This window comes from Budorcas taxicolor, chromosome 10 (genome assembly GCF_023091745.1).
Source record: "Budorcas taxicolor isolate Tak-1 chromosome 10, Takin1.1, whole genome shotgun sequence".
NCBI classification, from domain to species: domain Eukaryota; kingdom Metazoa; phylum Chordata; class Mammalia; order Artiodactyla; family Bovidae; genus Budorcas; species Budorcas taxicolor.
This window is the reverse complement of record NC_068919.1, coordinates 9,534,009-9,548,964: the sequence shown is the minus strand read 5'-3', so window position 1 is coordinate 9,548,964 and position 14,956 is coordinate 9,534,009. Positions and strand designations below refer to the sequence as shown.

General features: G+C 35.1%; 1 protein-coding gene across 1 annotated transcript in view; it reads left to right on the top strand.

Annotated features, from left to right (window-relative positions):
- AP3B1 (adaptor related protein complex 3 subunit beta 1) overlaps positions 1-14,956 on the top strand; it is a 239,174-nt gene that overhangs the window by 25,866 nt on the left and 198,352 nt on the right. Inside the window, exon 2 of the mRNA XM_052646454.1 lies at positions 2,277-2,352. Coding sequence (XP_052502414.1) covers positions 2,277-2,352 — 76 coding nt within the window. The remainder of the gene's footprint in view (positions 1-2,276; positions 2,353-14,956) is intronic.

The window sequence follows — 14,956 nt, the reverse complement described above, 5'->3', positions numbered from 1 at the left end:
GAGCTGCTTGGAAAGGAAGAGTGACTTTCATAATAAATCTCATTGCCTTTGTTTATTTTTCCTGCAATGACAGTGTGTAACATTTCACTCCAACGTTAGTTTGCTAGGACTGCCGTAACAAAGTACTCCAGATGCAGTGGCCTGATCACACATTTCTTTCCCTGGATCCTGGAGGCTAGAAGTTGCAGATCAGAGTTTTGGCAGATTTGGTTTCCGTGGAAGCCTCTCTCCCTGGCTTGCGATGGCTGCCTACTTGCTGTGCCCTCACATGGCCATCTTTTGGTCTTTTGAATCAGTCCTAACCTGCTCTTCTTATAAAGAATCACTTATATTGGATGAGGGCCCACCCATGGTGACCTATTTTAATTTAATTAACCTCTTCAATGATTGTTCAAATACATTTATACTCTGTGGTATTGAGGGTTAGGATTTTAACATAGGAACTTTGGAAGGGACACAGCTCAGCTTGTAATAACACGTGATCAATCATTTATTCTTGGTATGTGCTTACTGCCTGTATTAGGTCTAAATTGTAAAATGTAAAGTACTTTTGTCAAGGCTGGCTATTTAGAGTAGTTAAGGAAGCTCTTCTCACCTACTTTTAAGCTTAAGCTGAGATCAGAGAGCTTCTGATACTTTGTTTGGGTCCACACATGCATTTGAGCACCTTGAACCATATTGCATGAAGCTGTGTGGAGTAAATTTTTTAAATCTCTTTTCTGGAGAGTTTGTTGTAGAAACTATTAAAAATTGCTAATCATAAACTAATAATGAGTACAAAGTGCTTAGTTATAGTTTGTAATACTACAATCTGTATAGTCATTTAAGAGGATTTTTCAGTGCTGTCCTAAAATAAGGTTCAGTGATTTAAATTCTTGAGTAAGCTTGAGACTTAAGTGTGACACTCTTAATTTCAGAGTATGTATAAGGATGGCTTATCAGATCCTTAATAATGTATTTCTCAAAACGGAAAAATGTCTTTTAATCTCTTGGAGTATTTATATCTTATTCACAAATGTGAATAAAACACTACAAAAACTTTTTAATATCATTTTAATGGAGGTATAATTCTCATACACCAAATTACCCAATTTTAGATTATAATTAGGTAAGTTTTTGACAGATGTATATATACCTGTGAAATCACTACCACAATTAAGAAGATACACAACATTTCCATCTTCTTATGGAAAAAATTTCTAATATCCCTTTGTCCATTTCTCCTTCTACTTATGAATCCACTACCTTGGTTCTGTGCCTACAGATTGCATTTTATAGAACTTTAAATTAATTCAGTTGTGGTCTTTTGTGTCTGGTGTCTTTCAGTCACAATAATTTTGAGACTTCATCCATATTATAGCATGTATCAGTGGTTGGTTCTTTTCCTTTGTGAGTAATATTCCAGTGTATGGCTAAATCCCATTTTGCTGATGCACATTTAGATTGTTTCTGTGTTGTTTTTTGCTATGGATAAAGCTGCTATGCATAATCTTTAAGTTATTCTGTAGAATTATGTTTTTCTGTCTCTGAAAGTGGAATGAATGGATCACATAGTAGGTTTATGTTTAAATTTGGAAGGAACTCCCAATTTTCCAAAGTGATTGCACTCTTTTACATTCCTACCAGCAGTGTATGAGAGTTCTAGTTGCTCCATAGCCTTGGCAACGTTTGTTATTGTCGTTGTCTTAATTTCATCTGTTCTCAAGGATGTGTAATGGTTTCTCATTAAATTTGCATTTTTGATAGTTAATGGCCTTAAGTATTTAACAGTATTCCTAATCTTTTTGTGTGTGTGTGAAATGCCTGTTCAGGTTTTTTGACCATTAAAAAAATCGGTGTGTCATCTTATAAATGAGTTGTAATTGTTATATAACTTTTTTTATAATTAAACTTTTGATTTTGAAATAATGATATATTCATATGCAGGTATAAAAAGTAATACAGAGAGATTCTATGTGCCCTTTACCCAGTTTCCTTCAATGATAAACTATAGTACAATATCACAGCCAAGATGTTGACATTGGCGTACTTCATGAGTCTCGTTCTGATTTTCCTACTTTTATTTGTACTTAACTTGTAGATGTCTTTGTTAGGGTAGTGTACTATTCCATTTAACCACCTTGATATTATTTTGTAGGGTTAGATGAGAAACATGTATTTAATTATAAATACGAAAAATAAATTGGTAATAATGTACATCATGTTATTAAAATTACATGTTTTAATGCCTGTGTCATATAAAATCTAAATATGAAATTTTTCTTTTTTGTGTGTAGAAATGAAGATCTAAAGCAAATGTTAGAGAGCAACAAAGATTCTGCTAAATTGGATGCTATGAAACGGATTGTTGGGGTAGGTAAAGTAATTAGATCATTTTGACTTTTGAGTAAATGACAAGTAGTGATATGCTAAAAATATATGTTACAGAATATGTTAAATACCAAATCAAGCATTCCCATCTACCCTTTATTATTAACTTAAAATTTCCTGTCTAAAATGTTTTGGAAGAAGTAATGAAGTGACAAAATTCAGAAACTTGAGTTCTAATTCTGTCTTTTCTGTTTCTCAAATATTTCTTTTGTCAAATAGAGTGCTAATCAGTTTGAAGAGAAAGTAACATTATATACTACAATATTTTGACTTCGTACAAAGAGGGATACTAATGAGCTAAAGGATATTTTTTTGGTCATTCTATGACCTAAAAATTGTGAGCATCCTTTCTTCTGATCTTCAAATTTCTTTACTACCAATACAAATGGTTTATTCAGTTTATCAGCATAGAACTTCTAATGAATATTAATAGATGTAAAAACATTCTCTACTTTTCTATTGTAATAGAAAATTCAGATAATAGTCTAATATATTATTATGTAAGGGGTTCTACTGTCAGAATTAAAAATATAATGCAATTTCTGATTATATAATTTTAAAAATATTTTTGCAATTTGTGTGGGTCTTGCTCTTTTTTTTTTTGATTGTTTATTGACAATGAAAAAAACTGGCTTAATTCAGTGACTATCTGTTAAAGAGTCTGCTTGTCTCAGTGGAATTAAATTTGTCAGACCTTGTCTTTCTTACTAGTACTTTGCTTTTTTCACCACCATTGCTGATTTTGTTTTCCAGAACTTTTTGTATCAGGTCAAAATGTAGTAAATTCATGTAATTGCACAAATAAACTCTGCTGTAGTAGGATGTAAACACAGCTGAAACAGTACTGTTTTCCAGGAGACAGTGCCACGATAGGAGAGTCTGAAATCTCTATTCTGAAATCCAAATCCCATTTATGAAGGATGATTATAGATAAGAATTTACTGTGTTCAAAAGTTTGTTATTGTGAAAACCCAATGTGTAAAAGTCAAGGACTAATTATACCTGTAGATCTTGCTTGATTCTTTTATTTAGATTTATGTCATTTGGAATGAAGGCAAATGATGAAGAGTTTTTGGTAAATTTTTCATTTGTTCATGTTAAACCAAGGCTTCCCTAGTGGCTCTGCAGATAAAGAATCCATCTGCAGTGCAGAAGACACAGGAGACACAGGTTTGGCCCCTGGGTCAGGAAGATCCCCTGAAGTTGGTAATGGCAACCCACTCCAGTATTCTTTCCTGAAAAATCCCATGGACAGAGGAACTTGGCAGACTTCAGTCTGTGGGGCCACGAAGAGCTGGACACGACTGAACGAGTGAGCAGACACGCAGTGTTATACTGAATGATACTAGCATTTATGGAGAGGTAGTCCTTTGCTTTACAAGGCTTTGGCATTTGAATTTCAGTCACCACAGCTTAGTTAAATAACACCAGTCTCCTCACAATAGGTTTATATTTCAGTTATGGTATATTGACTTAGTAATTGCATACCGTACGAGTTTCATCACTAACTTCAGTCCTCAACTCACTATACATATAACAAATATACGTAGGTCATGTCACTTCCTTCAAAGTTATTTTTAGCGGTTGGTCACTGTGTGTTGCTCAGTTGTGCACAGACTGCAAAGCATGCAGTGGTGATCCCTCCTTGTTTACCTGTGAGAGGCCCACGTGACATTTTACCAAAATGGATTATGAAAAACAGGATTTGATCAACAAAGATAAAAATGCAGGAAGGAAATGAAAAGTGATGACACTAGAAATGAAATTCAGGTAGAATGTAATTGGAGTTGTGGAGAAATTGCTGACTGTGGGAATGCTGATGCTGCCACTTTTGGAGAGACTCTAAATCCTGCCTGGGAAATCCCATGGACAGAGGAGCCTGGTGGGCTGTTAGAGTCCATGGGATTGCAGAGAGTCAGACACGACTGAGCACACACAAACATGTAGCTAGAGGCACTTAAGTAAGGCAGGCTTTTCAACATAAATGAGGAAAATGGTTGTGATGAAAAGGCTGAAGATATGCCCCGAGGAAGTGACGCTGCCAAAAGCTTCATGTTAGAGGAACTCTAGGAGATAATTCACAACATTAGAAGTACAAAGGACACAATCTTGGAAGCTGATCCAGACTTAGAATTAATTTATCAAGAAATATACAAGATGCTTGCATGCATACATGCATGCTCAGTCGCTTCAGCTGTGTCCAACTCTTTGTGACCACATAGACTTTAGCCCACCAGGCTCCTCTGACCGTGGCATTCTCCAGGCAAGAATACTGGAGTGGGTTGCCATACCCTCCTCCAGGGGATTTTCCCAACCCAGGAACTGAATCCAAGTCTCTTATGTCTCTTTCACTGGAGGGCGCGTTCCTTACCACTAGTGCTATGTGGGAAGCCCTAAATGATGAGAATAAGGCAGGTCCATTCAGACTACTCCTGATGAGTTAATTCTCAATGATTCTAATGTTATAAGGTATCCGGTCCCATCACTTCATGGGAAATAGATGGGAAAACAGTGGAAACAGTGTCAGACTGTATTTTCGGGGGCTCCAAAATCACTGCAGATGGTGACTGCAGCCATGAAATTAAAAGACGTTTACTCCTTGGAAGAAAAGTTATGACCAACCTAGATAGCATATTCAAAAGCAGAGACATTACTTTGCCGACTAAGGTCCATCTAGTCAAGGCTATGGTTTTTCCAGTAGTCATGTATGGATGTGAGAGTTGGACTGTGAAGAAAGCTGAGCGCCGAAGAATTGATGCTTTTGAACTGTGGTGTTGGAGAAGACTCTTGAGAGTCGCTTGGACTGCAAGGAGATCCAACTAGTCCATTCTGAAGGAGATCAGTCCTGGGATTTCTTTGGAGGGAATGATGCTAAAGCTGAAACTCCAGTACTTTGGCCACCTCATGCGAAGAGTTGACTCATTGGAAAAGACTCTGATGCTGGGAGGGATTGGGGGCAGGAGGAGAAGGAGACGACAGAGGATGAGATGGCTGGATGGTATCACTGACTCGATGGATGTGAGTCTGAGTGAACTCCGGGAGTTGGTGTTGGACAGGGAGGCCTGGCGTGCTGAGATTCATGGGGTTGCAAAGAGTCAGACACGACTGAGCGACTGAACTGAACTGATATTAAATAAATGTTAATTTTATCTTGCTTCATTTTCCTACCTGTATATTTCTGACAGTAATAGAGAGTATTAAATGTTTTTTATAAAATTCTTATAAGTTATAGATCCAGTTGTCAGATTACTTTACACTACTTTCAGCTTGCAGACCTGCAGGATACAGTCCTGCAGTGCCGTATAAAGCAGGCAGTACTCTTAATTATTTCACTGAATTTTGGTTTTACATCCCACTAAGGTAAATTATTTCACTAAGTCTGAGGATGCTATTGAAATTCCTAAATATGAAAATGAGATACTTGGTAGTTTTTTCTATATTCCTCTTTCAAACTGATAAAGAAATAAAATGGATATTCTCACAGTCTAGACTACTTGAATGTTATAAATGTAATTTACATGTAAATAGACATCATAAAGAAGTGTAAATATAGCTATGGTAGGAGTTAGTCTGGTAGTTACAGACTTTCTCATTAGGAAGTTTGTATAAATGTAAACTTGGAACTTGATCATTAAACTGTAGGAAAATGATTCTTAATTAAAAATTATTCCTTCACTTTGTATAATGTCCTCAGGATTTATCCATATTGTTACAATGTCAGAATTTCTTCCTTTCTCATGGCTGAATAATATCCCATTTTATATACAGCACAGACACATATGTACGTATGTGTGTGTGTGTATAAGAAAGATGTAAGTATATCTCACATTACCAACAGTGCACAGTGTTTCCCTTTGTCCACATCCTCACAAACACCTGTTATGTCTTGTCTTTTTGTTCATAGCAGTTCTAAGAGGTTTGAGGTGATAACCTCATTGTAGATTTGATGTACATTTCCTTGATACTGACTGATGTTGAACAACATCTTTTTCATGTACCTGTTGGCACCTTTAATTTACATAGTATTCTATGTCAATTATATCTCCGTAGATCTGGAAGAAAATTATTAGACAAGTGACACAAATATGTATTTGTAAATTTTCAAAGCATATTGAGATATAAAAAGTAAAAATTTCAGCTTCCAGGTATACTTTAGGATTAAATTGTCAAGTTCGGTTAAAAATTGTTTTTGGATTTTGATTAGGGTAATACGGAATTTGTGTATTTCCATCTCCACTCTTTTCCTGTCTTTCAGTAGCAGTATATTCATATTTTATAGTTTTTAATCATAAGAAATCTTGAACATTCCTTGCTAGACTCATTCCTGTGTACTTTTCAGTTTCGTTTGCCATTATGAATGGTCCCTTTCGTTATATTTTTAAAATTAATTATTACTAATGTATAGGAGAACAAATGACTTTTCTGTTCTTGTATTTGACCTTCTCAGCTAACTCTTCTTAAATCTGATAGTTTTTTGGTTTCTTTGCTTGATTTTTGGATAGTTAACTGTGTTATCCAGAAGTCATGACAGATTTATATTTTATTTTCAAATATTTTTAGCTCTTACTCGTTTTTCTTCTCTCTTTGCATGGATTAAGTTACACTATGATGTTGAGTAGTAGGCATGATAGAAGACAACACTGTGTTGTTTCTGATTTTAATGGAAATATTTGTAATATTTAACTCTTGTGGAATTCAAGTAGATATGTATCTATATATTTAAGTGAAGTTGTAGATTCAGAGCATGAGTTATTGTTTAAGCCATCTTGGCCTGCTCCATTATTGCAAAGATCTCCCCTCTCACTTTTAGCGTTTATGTATGAGTCTGAGATCTAGTTTGCATTATTTCTTATGTATGATGTGAGATTAAGAGATGAATGTTTTTTAACACATGTATATCTAATTTGCCTCTATTTTTATTAAATATTTCAATGTTTGTTATTAAAAAACTATCCTTTCCCAACCAGATTTCAACCTCAAATGACACTCAGTTTACTGTGTATTTGTGGACCCACTTCTGAACTCTTCCGGTTCATGGGTCTTTGTGGCTCTCAGTTTACTAATACCTCACCCTTGATTTCTGTAGCTTTAAAATAAAGTACTGTAAGTCTTCCTTAAAAAAAAAAAGCTTTGTTTGTGCTATATCCTTTGCATTTCCATGTAAATTTTGAAAGGTTGTCAGCTTCTACCAAAAAAAAGCTTCAGTTCAGTTCAGTCGCTCAGTTGTGTCTGACTCTTTGCGACCCCATGAATCGCAGCACACCAGGCCTTCCTGTCCATCACCAACTCCCAGAGTTCACTCAAACTCAAGACCATCAAGTCAGTGATGCCATCCAGCCATCTCATCCTCTGTCGTCCCCTTCTCCTCCTGCCCCCAATCCCTCCCAGCATCAGAGTCTTTTCCAATGAGTCAACTCTTCTCATGAGGTGGCCAAAGTACTGGAGTTTCAGCTTCAACATCAGTCCTTCCAATGAACACCCAGGACTGATCTCCTTTAGGATGGACTAGTTGGATCTCCTTGCAGTCCAAGGGACTCTCAAGAGTCTTCTCCACACCACCATTCAAAAGCATCGGTTCTTTGGCGCTCAGCTTTCTTATGGTTCAACTCTCACATCCATTCATGACTACTGGAAAAACCAAAGTTTAAACTAGATGGACCTATGTTGGCAAAGTAATGTCTCTGCTTTTTAATATACTGTCTAGGTTGGTGATAACTTCTCTTCCAAGGAACAAGTGTCTTTTAATTTCATGGCTGCAGTCACCATTTGCAGTGAATTTCGAGCTCCCCAAATCTGTCACTGTTTCCATATCTATTTGCCATGAAGTGATGGGACCAGATGCCATGATCTTAATTTTCTGATTGTTAAGTTTTAAGCCAATATTTTTACTCTCCTCTTTCACTTTCATCAAGAGGCTCTTTAGTTCTTCTTTGCTTTCTGCCATAAGTGTTGTGTCAGAAGTAGATATAAAGCAGAAGTAGTTTTTTTCTGGAACTCTCTGCATATCTGAAGTTATTGATATTTCTCCTGGCAATCTTGATTCCAGGTGCTTCATCCAGCCCAGCGTTTCTCATGATGTACTCTGCATATAAGTTAAATAAGCAAGGTGACAGTGTACAGCCTTAACATACTCCTTTCCTGATTTGGAACCAGTCTGTTGTTCCATGTCCAGTTCTAACTGTTGCTTCTTGACTGCATACAGATTTATGAAGAGGCAGATCAGGTGGTCTAGTATTCCCATCTCTTGAAGAATTTAAAACAGTTTGTTGTGATCCACACAGTCAAAGGCTTGGTGTAGTCAATAAAGCAGAAGTAGATGTTTTTCTGGAGTTTTCGCTTTTTTGATGATCCGTATTCATTTACAGTAAAATAACTTCTCATTTGGCAGTAATGTCATACAAGTGAATTTGCTGATGACTAGGAAAATTACAAAGTGAACCCAAGGCCACTTAATCAAGAGTCATAGCAACATAGAAACCCTAGGAATGAAGGTCAAGGCAGTAGGTTGCAGCTGGCCAGATATGATACTATTTGCCCCAGTTTTCGTTTAGGAATTTGCTGCAAGAAATAAAAGGACTTCCTTTGTGGCTCAGAGGGTTAACAATATGACTGCCATGTGGGAGACCTGGTTCGATCCCTGGGTCAGGAAGATCCCCTGGAAAAGGGAAAGGCTACCCACTCCAGTATTCTTGCCTGGAGAATTCCATGGACACAGGAGCCTGGCGAGTTATAGTCCATGGGGTTACAAAGAGTCAGACACAACTGAATGACTAAACAAATAAAATAAGTTATCTCTTCTTAGTAATTAGAAAAAATAAAATGACAGGTATTACCTATCACTTTTCTTTAGCCATGAAATTAAAATATTTCCTGAGTGTTTGGTTAAAAGAAAAAAAGCCTTTAAAAAGAATATTAATTATTCTTATATGTTCACATTAGAAACTCCGTGTCCGGATTTAAAACACTACTAGTAGTAGTAGTAGTAATAGTTAAAACACTAGTAGTTTAGTAGTTAAAACACCAGTAGTAGTAGTAATAGTAGTAGTGGTGGTGGTGTGTAGTAGTTTAAGAAACACATTTGGGCAGTATGGCTTTTGACATATTAAAGTTCTATGGGGAAAGACATGTTTTAATTTTGTTTTAATATCAAACTAACAGAAAATTAAAAATTCAATAAGAGCATGGGTTGGTCCGATTCGAGAAGTGCTTCCAAAATTAATTCCCCTAGCTTCTTTTCAGGAGAAATTGTTCATCACCACAGATCTTTTCTAACTTAACTTTTGGAGAAGAAAATAGAAAATCAAAGCCACAGCACAGTAGCTCTGCCAGATATTTCCCCTTGTATTTCACTCTTAAACTCGCAATTATTGGTTGCTAATTTTTTCTTTCATTATATAACTAGTAATTGTTTTTCTTGAAATTTTTTCCACTGTGTGTTATAACAATCATTTTTTTACCTTTACTTTAGTCCAGTTTTTAGTGTGATTTCTAGTTAGCACCATGTTTCTTTGTGGAAGCTTTACAAATCATTTTAAAATGTTATGTTCATGTATGCACATTTATGCATCATTTCAAAACATCTGTTGGTTGGAAGTAGTTTGCTAGAGGCCAATTAGTAGAGTATTATATTAGCTTCAAATTTTCTTTATTTATTTAAATGTAATTTTCAATATTTACATTTCTCTACATAATTTGGATTTTATGAGCCCTGAATATGGGGTTTTATCACCTCATATAATTGTATACAGGGTAGTTTTAAGACCTTAGTTTTATAGTTAAAAACCTTTAGACATTTCTAAATTTTAATTTGCTGAAATTGTAAATGTTATGTTTTTGTTTTACATTACTTTCTAATATATATCAAAATGCTGGCAGTGCACATCTGACTATCTTTCAGTTGGTAGCCCTGCAGTTCAACAGAGAATCTCATGAGTAGTATCTACCAGCGAGAAACCGTAATGACAGTTTCAGTTCATTTTATTATCTTTTGGTAATACCTGAGGCTTATTTAGAATCATGGGGAAATGTTTCCAGTGGTTCATATGTTGAATAAAGTCTCACGTATGCCAAAGCATGCTTAGGGAAGAAAAGCTACCTACTTCAAAATCTTGTGGTCGCTTATTACACTGCAGGACTCTAGTTGAAACATACATATGTTATTTTTCTTGATATTTTTGAAAAATGTATGTCTAATGTTTAAAGCACATATTCATATTTTATCTTGGTTTGATGAAATGTGAACTAAGAATTTGAAATGTATTGCTTCATGTAGTGAACTTGTAATAAGTTTTTTAGATAAAATACTGATGAGTTGATTATCCCGAGTCCTTGAAGGAATGGAAGATTTCAGTGTATCGCAATCTTTGATGTATTTTCTTTTAGTAAGTGTTGGATGTTAAAGGTCTTTTTCAGATTAGTTTGCATGTCTTTTTGGGATAATGAGCAAATCTGAACCTTCTTTTGATGGTTAAATTCTTCAAATTTCTAATTAGAGTTATTGATATAAATTATTTCTTAGCCATACATGTTACATGGTATTCGGTTGGACTTTAACAGAACAAAGGGGAAAAAAATAAGATTTTTAATTGATACAGAAAAAGCATTTGATAGAGTTCAGTACCCTTTGATGATAAATCACTCAACAAACTAGGAATTAAAAAAACTACCTCGGTGTTTTAAAGAAAAATTCACAGCTAACTTCGTACTCAGTGGTAAAAGACTGAAACCTTTCCCTCTAAGATCAGGAATAAAACAAGGCTGCCTACTTTCCCCACTTCTGTTCAACATAGTAATGGAAGTTTTAGCCATGACAATTAGGCATGAAAAAGAAATAAAAGATACCCAAATTGGAAAAGAAGCAAAATTACCTTTGTTTGTAGACAACATGATTTTATATTTAGAAAACCTAAAGATTCCACAAAATATCTTTTTGAACTAATAAGCAAATTCAACAAAGTTGCAGGATGGAAAATTAATACATAAAAATTAGTTGTGTTTCCATACAGTAACAATCACCAGTCCTAAAAAGAAATTATGAAGGCAGTCTTATTTATGGTAGTATCAAAATGAATAAAATACTTAGGAATAGACTTACCCAAGGAAACAAAATATTTGTACCTTGAAAACTAAAATGTTGCTAAAAGAAATTAAGACACAGATAAATGGAAAAATATCCCATGTTCATATATTGGAATACTTATTGAAATACCAATATTCCCAAAGTTATCTACATACTCAGTGCAGTTCATATCAAAATCCCAGGGATTTTTTTGCAAAAAAAAGCCTGTGTACACACACATGCACGCACACGCACACACACACGCATATTTATTTTACTGCATTGGGTCTTAGTTGAGTCATGTGGGATTTTCCTTTGTGAAACATGGAGTCTCTTTTGTGGGTTGCAGTTTAGTTGCTCCTCAGTATGTGGGATCTTAATTCCCTGGCCAGGGACAAACTCATGTCCCCTTCACTGCACAGCGGATCCTTAACCACTAGACCACCAGGGAAGTCCTTGGCCAAAACAGTCTTGAAAAAGAAGAACAAAGTTTAGAAGTCTCACACTTTCTGATTTCAAAACTTAACTACAGAGCTACAGTAATCAAAATGTGTGGTACTGACACTGCTGTATTTAAAATAAATAACCAACAAGGTCCTACTGTATAGCACAGGGAACTCTGCTCAGTGTTATATGGCAGTCTGGATGGAAGGGGTGTTTGGAAGAGAATGTATACATGTATAGCTGAGTCCGTTTGCTGTCCACCTGAAATTATCACAACATTGTTAATCAGCTATACTCCAATATAAAATAAAAAGTTTTTTTAAAAAGTCACTAGGTCTAGCCCATATTCAATAAGAGTAGTTAATGCGAGTGTGTATACTGTGGGTAGGGATGACTGGAAACTGTGTCTGAAGCTGCCTGCCATAGAGTCTGAGAGGCTTTCAAATGATGTTTTGATAGTGTTATTATCCTTTTTAGTTAGTTAAAGTGTAGTAAAGAAAATGTAAGAAGTAAAAACAAAACAAAAATAAGTGCTGTCTTTTGTGAACTGTAACATACTGTATAAATCAGGATAAAACTGAATGAAAACCATTCATAAATGTATAGCAGTTAAACTGGAAAAAATTTAGAAAGTACTTGGAAAAAAAAATACATTGCATACAAGGGAGCAGCAATTTGAACAACTCCATATAGCTCATCAAAAACCATGGGAGCTAGAAGTCAGTGAAACATTTTTAAAGAAATTCTAATATTTTGGATATATAAGATTAAAGAAAATATATTGTTAAATTTTAAAAAGTGTGTGGTACCAGCTTAAAAGGCAGATATATATATATAAATGTGTGTTTATTTGTTTATATATATACACACACATAGAGAGAGTGCCTTGAAAGAAAAACTTCATGTATGTGGCCATATTATTTTCAACAAGGGTGCAAGACCATTCAGTGGGGGTAGAATTTCCCCAAATAGTGTTTGGAAACTGAAAACCCACATGTAAGAGAATGAATTTAGACCCCCTACTTAATACCATATATAGAATAAGTTAAAAAATGAGTCAAAGACCTCAATATAAGAGCTAAAAACAGGGCATAACATGAGATTTGTCAGAGGATTCTTGGATATGACATCAAAAGGTGAGGGAAAAAAAGAAAAAATTGATAGTTTAGACTATATCAAAATGTAAAACTGTGTGCATGAAATGACAGTATCAGCCACATAGAGAAAGTATTTTTAATCATATCTGATGTAGACTTTGCAGAGTATATAAAGAACTCATATAACCTAATAACTTATAAAATATAAACTCTAAGATGACTGTAGAAGGTTTGACATATCTTGACTTACTTATCTATGTATCTGTAAACTGTTTGTGCATCTTTGTAATTATCTCATAATTTCTAGAAGAACCAATAAAAATTACACAAAAAGTTAAAGCCGAATAATCAATATACAAATAAAAATACAAGTTAAGTTATTGAATACTAAAAAAAATTTCTGAATCATGAGCGTAATGGCAGTCAGAACAAAAAAACCACAGGGAATAAGGAAACTGATTAATAAAGTGACAGAGCTGAATCTAATGGCATCACTACTGATCTAATGTCACCAACTAAAAAAGACCGTCATATTGGATGAAAATGTCAAGATGCAACTATATGTTCTCTAGGAAAAATCCACTTTTAATGTAAAGATAAAGAATATAAAGAAGGAAAAATATATACCATGCAAAAACTAACCAACACATAAAAGAACAACTCCCACTCCTAACCCTAGCACTTCCCGTCTCTCCTGCAGCGCTTTAACTTTCTCCATAGCACTGGTTATCCTCACATTGTTCGTTGTCCCTCGCCCGCATTAGAAGTAAGCTCAGATGGGTGAGGGGCTTCCCTGGTGACTGAGAGGTAAAGAATCCGCCTGCCATCCAGGAGGTGCGGGTTCGCTCCCTGGATCAGGGAGATCCCCTGGAAGAGCAAATGGCTACCCACTCCAGTATTCTTGCCTGCAAAATCCCATGAACAGAGGAGCCTGGCAGACTACAGTCCATGGGGTCACATAGAGACAGACACAGCTGAGCATGCATGAACAATCCAGTGGGTAAAGACTGTATTGTTCACGGTTTTATCCCCAAGGCCTAGAAGAGTTCCTGACATGTAGTGTCCTCTTGGTGAATATTTGTTGAATGAATTTGCCTCTAGGATTTTTTTTCTCCTTCATGTAGTAACATCTTTTTGAATAGCATTCTGTAGACTAAAGTTGGGGAAGCATTGGAATAGGGTATCATAGCACAGGGTATCTGACTTAGGTAATTATTGAATGACTGAAAGAGGGGACCCTAGAGAACATGAATCCCTCTCTCCTCATTTTACAGATGAGAAAATTGTAAAAATCACATAGAAATACTTTAACTGCACCACTTAATGAACCTTCTTTAATCCTCAGAAGGTTTCACAAAACAAAAAATATCACAGGTAAAGAAATAGAAAATGAAGATTAGCTTATATTAGAGTTTTCTAAAGCTGTCATGTAGAAAGTCTTCTGAGAGATTATTAACTGAGATTATTATTGTTTAAAATGTCACATAGGATTTATAAAACATTTTTGTAAATTTATAAAACTAAGCACCTTACATCTTTTTAAGATAATTTCTTAGATATGGTATATAGCAAAGATCTTTCTAAAAAATTAGAAGTTAACACAGGAGGGTGAATTGAATCTTGTTTTTTCTCTTAGAAAATATGGTGGTACACCTAACTTTAGTGAGGAAAGGAAGAGGACCTCGTGAAGGGAGCTTTGAAGAAAATGGTTGGAGAAGTAGGGGAATCTATTTTAAAAAAATTAAAAAAGGGAGAAAGAATAACTGTAGTTTGTTTGGAATAACATTTATTCTCCAACCCCACCCCATTGCAAATGTATTATATCTTTAACGTAAGAACTTGTTAGAGTACAAATATTTGAAAATGTTTATAATGCCATTAGCCATAGAAATCTGTTATAAATATTGCATGTCTTAAATTACTGTGTTTCTTCCCTAATATGTCTATGTATTTGTGTATTTATATTGATTCACAAGAGATTGTTCTT